This window comes from Ammodytes marinus (assembly GCF_949987685.1).
Source record: "Ammodytes marinus genome assembly, contig: scaffold_315, whole genome shotgun sequence".
Lineage (NCBI taxonomy): Eukaryota > Metazoa > Chordata > Actinopteri > Uranoscopiformes > Ammodytidae > Ammodytes > Ammodytes marinus.
In genome coordinates this window covers 13338-22500 of record NW_027648207.1, presented here as the reverse complement: position 1 = coordinate 22500, position 9163 = coordinate 13338, and the positions used below count along the sequence as shown (strand labels likewise).

The following is a 9163-nucleotide window of genomic DNA, read 5'->3' as shown; positions in this document are numbered from 1 at the left end:
TTGCTTTTTTATTTATTCATCTATTAATATTCTAACTTGTTTTTTTATTTCTTGCATGTTCGAAATAAAGACAATCAATCAATCAATCAATCAATCAATTAATCAATCAATCAATCAATCAATCAATCAATCAATCAACATCTTTGTGTTTGCAGGGTTCAGTACCAGGGACAGAGATCAGAGTCTGGAGTCTCCAGCTGTCTGTCTATGAAGAGTGACCAGTCCAAAGAATCTCCTCTGGCCTTCAGTAATGAACCTGGACCCTCAGACACACAGTAAGTGAAAACTGATACTAACTCAGTCAGCTGGTAACGTTTTGTTATGTCTCCGGGCCGGCAGATTACTCCTACCAAACATAGTACTATAGCAAATGGTGTCTATGAGAATCGCAGCTGGGGGTCATGCTGTGTTCCTTTATACTCGGAAGAAGGAGATTTCCGACTTGGTAGTTCCGAGTTCCGACCTGTCTGTGTTCCAGTGCATCTGCTCGGGAAAGTATGGACGCCTAAAACCTTTCTCGTCCAAATAACTAAACGTTAGGCTCTAGCAAGTTACCGTTGCCAGGTACCGGTAGATCCAAGTAGTAGCGCTCCAGTAGTGTAGTGGATAGAGCGTGTACCATATTGGCTCCGGCCTTCATTGCAGTGGTCGCGGTTTCGAGTCCGACCCGTGGACCTTTGCTGCGGGTTGTCCCCCCCTCTCTCTCTCTCTCTCTCTCTCTCTCTCTCTCTCTCTCTCTGTCTCCCCATTTCAACTCTGTACTGTCAAATGGAGCTTGAAAATGCAAAAGAATTATGAAATTGAAAACATAATTAGTGAAGTCTGATCATTCAATTTTAGAATTAAATTGCAAATCAAGCTGTTAAAGGCCTACTTCACCGGTTTGAATATGAAGGTGTATTGGTGTATAAAGGCAGAAAGAGTGTTTTTTTTTAACCCTATATTTCTCTTTCTCGTGACATCACAGAAAGAGAAATATAGGGTTAAAAAAAAACTTACTTTGTAAATATTACTGTGATGTCTTTTACTGTGACATCACAGTAATCTTTACAAAGTATGTTTTTTTTAACCCTATATTTCTCTTTCTGTGATGTCACGAGGAAGAGAAATATAGGGTTAAAAAAACACTCTTTCTGCCTTTTCTCAGGCTAGGATGAGCCGATTTTAATTTTTTTTGCACATTTATACTACATAGGATCTCAGAATTCAATACACCTTCATATTCAAACCGGTGAAGTAGGCCTTTAACCAGTCTGTTTAAACAGTATTCAAAATCTAAAAAGTAAGTGGTATTTGTCTCTAACGTGATTTTCTTTTTATATCCCTCAGATCTTTGCAGGAAGAATGGATGAAGATAACAAAAGAGAACCTCTTGGGAATTTTGGAGAACTTAGAAGCAGAGGAATTTAAAAGATTCAAGTGGTCTCTGCTAGGTATCCCTAAGAGTCGACTGGAAGATGCAGACCGGTTGGACACTGTGGATCTGATGGTGCAAACCTACGTTACAGAATCTATTCAAGTGACCAAGATGGTTTTGGACGAGATTAGGAAACCAACAGGTGAGTCATGTAAAGATGGAAGATGGGTTTTCCTAACACTGACAGAAAGTGTACAGTAAAGATGGAAGGTGGGTTTTCCTAACACTAACAGAAAGTGTACAGTAAAGAGTACAGATATTGAAACAGCTTTTCTTTTAGCAGGAAAGAGTTGATTTGAAAAATACGATGCTTGGCAGGAATTTTATTTTTTAAATGTGTTAAATAAGGCTTTGTCACTCATCTTCCTCCCATTATTGCTGGTCGGGTCACGGGGCGAAATGATCCAGCAGGGGACCCCAAAATTCCCTCTACGGGGCCACATTAACCAGCTCCTACTGGTGGATCCTGAGGCGTTCCCAGGCCAGCTAGGAGACATTATCTCTCCACCAAGTCCTAGGTCATTCTCCTCCCGGCTGGTCATGCCTGTAACAGGGGGCATCCTTACCAGTTGCCCTCGACTGGACTCAACGACCTCAACTCTAGATAGATAGATAGATAGATAGATAGATAGATAGATAGATAGATAGATAGATAGATAGATAGATAGATAGATAGATAGATAGATAGATAGATAGATAGATAGATAGATAGATAGATAGATAGATAGATAGATAGATAGATAGATAGATAGATAGATAGATAGATAGATAGATAGATAGATAGATAGACACTTTATTGATCCCTTGGGAGTGTTCCTTCAGGGAAATTCAAACTCTACTCTGAGTCTCTCAGGAATACTGAGGCTGCGTCGTTCAACATGCCCTCAGCACTTTCCCTCGGGGATTCCCGGCCGCAATCATGAGTGTCATTCCAATTGTCTGGAAAACTGAAGTGATTTCCATTTGATGAGATAGACCCTCGGAGGGCTGAGGGAGCACGTTAACAACGATGGTCACTCCGAGGTGGATATCACAATGCATTGCAGTTCTTTTTCTTCTATTTTATTTTCCGGCAGTCTGTATGCCTTATGTATGTAAGCAGTTTACGTCATTGCCTTTATAACACCGACGGCTGCCAACGAGTCATATTAAAACAGATGTGTGTGGGTGACACAAACAGAAACTAAGGAAAACATGTTGCCTTCCGACTCCATTCTCTTTTCATCACGAGTTTGTTAAAGTGAGTGTTAAACCGCCCCTGCAGCTCCGATTCTCACACTCCATTGTCCCCTCACTAACGAGCAAGACACCAAGGTACTTGAACTCCTTCACTTGGGATAAGGACTCATTCCCTACCTGTATAGACAGTCCATAGGTTTCCTGCTGAGCACCATGGCCTCAGATTTAGAGGTGCTGATCCTCATCCCAACCGCTTCACACTCGGCTGTGAATCGATCCAGTGAGATGATGTAATCGGGACCACAACATCCGCAAAAAGCAGCATGCTGCTGGCAGAGTGGAATGATTGCGGAAAATCGACCCCTACTCACAATGGTGAAATCTCCCTCAAAACTTGCCATTTTCTGTTTCCTGTATTGAGGAAGAGCAGCAACGTTAGGAATAGGAAGTTTTCTGGCCAACACAGTCGACATGAGAATATCAACTATCTACAACCATGGCTGTCTTCCTTGGTTCTTAAGAGTCATAGATCATCTTCACTGATGGTTATCATTTATATTAACATGGACATAATGTGCTGTAACCCGTTTTATCTTGCTCCTGCCCATGCAAACTGAACTCCCACTTATAAGAGCGCTAACCACCTTTGGATGGGTTCATCCATTCTTATGAACACAAATAGAAAAGGTCAGTAAAGCTGTAAGAGTTAACTCGTTATTAAACTTAAAGTTGGTCTTACATGCTAATTTATTGAGAGATTATTGCTGAGTCAGGGAAAACCCAAATCAAATCTGAAGAAAAGATTTCAGTGTTTGTTTGAGAAAATAACAAAATCAGGAAAATCTAAATGTGTACAGGAGATCTGCATCACACTGAAAGAGACTGGAGAGGTCAACATGGAACATTGATTTTCACATCCACTTATTAATCACATTTCATATTTGTTCTTTCAGGAGCCAGAGTTGCAGTGTGTCAACGTGAACTCAAATCTAACCTGAAGAAGTTCCAGTGTGTGTTTGAGGGGATCGCTAAAGCAGGAAACCAAACCCTTCTGAATCAGATCTACACAGAGCTCTACATCACAGAGGGAGGGACTGGAGAGGTCAATACAGAACATGAGGTCAGACAGATTGAAACAGCATCCTGGAAACCAGACAGACCAGAAACAACCATCAGACAAAAAGACATCTTTAAAGACCAACCTGGAAGAGATGAACCAATCAGAACAGTGATGACAAAGGGAGTGGCTGGCATTGGGAAAACAGTCTTAACACAGAAGTTCACTCTGGACTGGGCTGAAGGCAAAGCCAACCAGGACATACAGTTCATATTTCCATTCACATTCAGAGAGCTGAATGTGCTGAAAGAGAAAAAGTTCAGCTTAGTGGAACTTGTTCATCACTTCTTCACTGAAATCAAAGCAGCAGGAATCTGCAGCTTTGAAGAGTTCCAGGTTGTATTCATCTTAGATGGTCTGGATGAGTGTCGACTTCCTCTGGACTTCAAAAACAATGAGATCCTGACTGATGTCACAGAGTCCACCTCTGTGGATGTGCTGCTGACAAACCTCATCAGGGGGAAACTAGTTCCCTCTGCTCGCCTCTGGATAACTACACGACCTGCAGCAGCCAATCAGATCCCTCCTGACTGTGTTGGCGTGGTGACAGAGGTCAGAGGGTTCACTGACCCACAGAAGGAAAAGTACTTCAGGAGGAGATCCAGAGATGAAGAGGAGGCCAACAGAATCATCTCCCACATCAATACATCCCGAAGCCTCCACATCATGTGCCACATCCCAGTCTTCTGCTGGATCACTGCTACAGTTCTGGAGGATGTGTTGAAGACTGGAGAGAGAGGAGAGCTGCCTAAGACCCTGACTGAGATGTACATCCACCTCCTGGTGGTTCAGGCCAAACTGAAGAACTTCAAGTATGATGGAGGAGCTGAGACGGATCCACACTGGAGTCCAGAGAGCAGGGAGATGATCGAGTCTCTGGGAAAACTTGCTTTTGAGCAGCTACAGAAAGGAAATTTGATCTTCTATGAATCAGACCTGACAGAGTGTGGCATTGATATCACAGCAGCCTCAGTGTACTCAGGAGTGTTCACACAGATCTTTAAAGAGGAGAGAGGACTCTACCAGGACAAGGTGTTCTGCTTCGTCCATCTTAGCGTTCAGGAGTTTCTGGCTGCTCTTCATGTCCATCTGACATTCATCAACTCTGGAGTCAATCTGATGGCACAAGAACAAACAGCATCCTGGTGGTCTAACTTCTTCTGGGACAAAGCTAATCTAACACATCTCCACAAGAGTGCTGTGAACAAAGCTTTACAAAGTCCAAATGGACACCTGGACTTGTTCCTCCGCTTCCTCTTGGGTCTTTCACTGCCGACCAATCAGAGTCTACTAAGAGGTCTGCTGACACAGACAGGAAGTAGCTCAGAGACCAATCGGATCGTGATTGAGTTCATCAAAAAGAAGATCGAGGAGACTCCCTCTGCAGAGAAAAGCATCAATCTGTTCCACTGTCTGAATGAACTGAATGATCGTTCTCTAGTGGAGGAGATCCAACAGGCCCTGCGAATAGGACGTCTCTCCACAGATAAACTGTCTCCTGCTCAGTGGTCAGCTTTGGGCTTCATCTTACTGTCATCACAAAAAGATCTGGACGTGTTTGACCTGAAGAAATACTCAGCCTCTGAGGAGGTTCTTCTGAGGCTGATGCCAGTGGTCAAAGCCTCCAACAAAGCTCTGTATGTAGTATGTATTCATCAATAAACGATCACCATCTTAAAACTTAAAAAATAAAAATATATTACTCTTTTTGTAACTGTTGTCTCTCCAGGCTGAGTGGCTGTAACCTCTCAGAGAGAAGCTGTGAAGCTCTGTCCTCAGTTCTCAGCTCCAAGTCCTCTAGTCTGAGAGAGCTGGACCTGAGTAACAACGACCTGCAGGATTCAGGAGTGAAGTTGTTTTCTGCTGCACTGAAGAGTCCACACTGGAAACTGGAAACTTTCAGGTCAGGCTTCATTCACCAGTTCAACTGATGACCATTTAACATCTGATTTTTATTAGTAGTAATAATTTAACCTGTATAGTATTGTGTATGCTATGATGATTTATCAAAGTATATTTATTCTTCTATTTGACGTAAGTTTTTACATAGATGATTACATAGTGTAGATCTTTTAACAAGATAAAGTTGAAAACGTATTACCTTTTCTCTTACTGTTGTCTCTCCAGGCTGAGTGGCTGTAACCTCTCAAAGAGAAGCTGTGAAGCTCTGGCCTCAGTTCTCAGCTCCTCCTCTAGTCTGAGAGAGCTGGACCTGAGTAACAACGACCTGCAGGATTCAGGAGTGAAGCATCTGTCTGCTTGGCTGCAGAGTCCACACTGTAAACTGGAAACTCTCAGGTCAGGCTTTATGGACCTGTCCAACTGATGACCATTAAACAACTGATATACATTAGTTTTTAAGAATGTAACCTGTGTAGATTTGTGTCTGCAATATGTATGTATCAAAGTATATTTATTCTTCTGATTGACAAGTTTTTACATTGGTGTAGATCTTTTAACAAGAACATAAAGTTGAAAACGTTTTCAATTTCCCTATCTGTTGACACTGTTGTCTCTCCAGGCTGAGTGGCTGTAACCTCTCAGAGAGAAGCTGTGAAGCTCTGGCCTCAGTTCTCAGCTCCTCCTCTAGTCTGAGAGAGCTGGACCTGAGTAACAACGACCTGCAGGATTCAGGAGTGAAGCATCTGTCTGCTTGGCTGAAGAGTCCACACTGTAAACTGGAATCTCTCAGGTCAGGCTTCATGCACCAGTTCAACTGATGACCATTTAACATCTGATATACATCAGTTTATAACAAGTAAACCGGTATAGGATTGTGTCTGCTACAATGATTTATCAAAATATATTTTAATTAAAGTTCGGAAGTTGTTTCTGGAGCCAAATAATGCATTTCCATATGCTGTTATTTTCATATACTTCTCTCTGTTACATTTTAATTGTTGAATTATTATATACCACAGATTATGTTTAAAAAACATAACGTCCCCAAACAAAAACAAATTAAAACTTAACATCGTGTGTGTGTGTGTGTGTGTGTGTTTAGGTTGTCAGGCTGTCTGATCACAGAGGAAGGCTGTGCTTCTCTGGCCTCACCTCTGAGCTCCAACCCCTCCCATCTGAGAGATCTGGACCTGAGTAACAATGACCTGCAGGATTCAGGAGTGAAGCATCTGTCTGCTTGGCTGAAGAGTCCACACTGTAAACTGGAATCTCTCAGGTCAGGCTTCATGCACCAGTTCAATGATGACCATTTAACATCTGATGTGCATCAGTTTATAAAAAGTTAACCTGTCTGGGTGTGTGTGTGTAGTCTGTCAGGTTGTCTGATCACAGAGAAAGGCTGTGCTTCTCTGGCCTCCGCTCTGAGCTCCAACCCGTCCCATCTGAGAGAGCTGGACCTGAGCTACAACCATCCAGGAGCCTCAGGAGTGGAGCTACTGTCTGCTGGACGGGACGGTCCCCTCTGGAGACTGGACACTCTCAGGTATGAAGAGGCTGCTGTCAGTCTGATAGTGGAGGGAGAGCTGGAGACATTTTCTCATATGACCCTGAAACACCAATGTGGATTTTCTATATCCCGGCTCAGCTTGGCTCTGCTCGGCACATCAGCGGTTTGCATTTCCATTACAGCAGGGCAACCTGTCTGTTGGTGTGAATTCAATTGATGATGCTCCGCCCTCTGGTGCTCATGTGTGAATGTATTAAACCACTGAATGTGTTTCACGACTGTAATTAAAAGAAATGATTCACCACATTGAGTTAAGGAAATATAAAAGCAGTGCCCTCTTTGCTGTTTAGTCATAATAGTTTAACATTACCACGACCAAAATGCTCGTTTTTTGCTACATAGTTGTATCAGTTATACTAGCTATGCAGGGAAATATTTTGGCTTTAATGGTAATGTATTTTAAGTTGAATCTGCTTCATAATTTGAAATATTGGTTTTCTTGTATCTCAAACTTTATCTATAAAGCACTTTTCATTCACAGCGAAGGCAGCACAAAGTGCTTTGCAGAATAAAAACAACAATACAACCCCCCCCCCCCCCCTCAAAATCCACAGACAGAGCAACTAATACGTTTCAGAAATATATTTTTTTTAACACATCCAAAACGACATCCAAGCGACGTCTATGAACGTGGACTAAAAAAAACAAGAAGTAAGGAAACACCAGAGGACGAACTCAGGGGAGTGTAAGATTGATCAAATAATCAATGAATGAAAGTTTACAAAGTCTTGTGTGTAGCCGAAATTAATAAGATCAATAAATAGGTATAAAAATAAGAAAAAAAACTTCCGGAAGAGATCCACCTCAGCCCAGTGCAGTAAAAGGGATAATGGAAATGCAAATCAGTGCGCCACTGTTTGACTTGGCGTGGCCAAAAGTTCCAGTGGAAAAGAGCCAAAAGCTAATGTAGTGTCTTCGTGTGCGTCTGAAAGAGTACAAGCTAGTCTGACCCCCCCTCCTACCCTCCTCCTCTCCTTTCAGGGTGGAGCCTGCTGGAGTACAATGGCTGACACCAGGTCTGAGGAAGTGTAAGTGTGTTTTTAATGTTCATAATCATCAAATTGTGAAAATGGATTAATAACTGATGCTGTGTTGTGTCTTGTTCTCTCCATCAGATTCCTGTGAACTCACACTGGACACAAACACAGTAAACAGAAACCTCAAACTGTCTGACAACAACAGGAAGGTGACATGTGTGGAGGAGGATCAGCCATATCCTGATCATCCAGAGAGGTTTGACTCCTATCGTCAGCTGCTGTGTAGTAATGGTCTGACTGGTCGCCGTTACTGGGAGGTCAAGTGGAGAGGAGGGGTTGATATATCAGTGAGCTACAGAGGAATCAGCAGGAAAGGACACAGTGTGGACTGTGTGTTTGGACGTACTGATCAGTCCTGGAGTCTGAGATGTGATGAATATAACAAAATTGATGACAAAATCTGTTGTTTCTATGTCAATCACAATAACAAACAAACACCCATCCGCTCCTCCTCCCCTCGCTCTAACAGAGTAGCAGTGTATGTGGACTGTCCTGCTGGCTCTCTGTCTTTCTACAAAGTCTCCTCTGACTCACTGATCCACCTCCACACCTTCAACACCACATTCACTGAACCTCTGTATCCTGGGTTTGGGTTTGGGTTTATGATTGGGTGGCCTGGCTCCTCAGTGTCTGGTGCCTCAGTGTCTCTGTAGCTGTATCCCGTTACAGAGACCGCTTCCTTGGTAGGTCGCGGTCTATGAAGGCTATAGCCTGTGAAGGCCGATTCGAAGGCCGAACGAGCGTTGTTAAACGGGACGGTCTCCGCAGGTCTCCGTTTACGAGCATTTCGGGTTTGCGTAACAAGCCGTTACCTTGCGTGACGACTCGCCGCTCCTGTGCTGCCTAGCAACCCTGATAGCTGCCAACGGAAACAGCCTTGTCAACAGAGGAAAAAAGAAAAAGAAGTTGCCTACCAGACGAAAAGAAAAAAAAGTACAAGGAAA

At 43.0% G+C, this 9163-nt stretch overlaps 1 protein-coding gene across 1 annotated transcript; it reads left to right on the top strand.

Moving 5' to 3' along the window:
* Positions 1 to 1495: 1495 nt before the first annotated feature.
* LOC307270928 (protein NLRC3-like) lies at positions 1496 to 8872 on the top strand (the record flags this gene model as incomplete). Its single annotated transcript, XM_080054816.1, has 9 exons — positions 1496 to 1559; positions 3550 to 5350; positions 5443 to 5616; positions 5841 to 6011; positions 6235 to 6405; positions 6718 to 6891; positions 6985 to 7158; positions 8164 to 8210; positions 8298 to 8872. Exons 1-9 carry the CDS (start codon positions 1529 to 1531, stop codon positions 8870 to 8872), a joined length of 3318 nt encoding a protein of 1105 aa, XP_079910942.1. The 5' UTR covers positions 1496 to 1528.
* Positions 8873 to 9163: the final 291 nt, after the last annotated feature.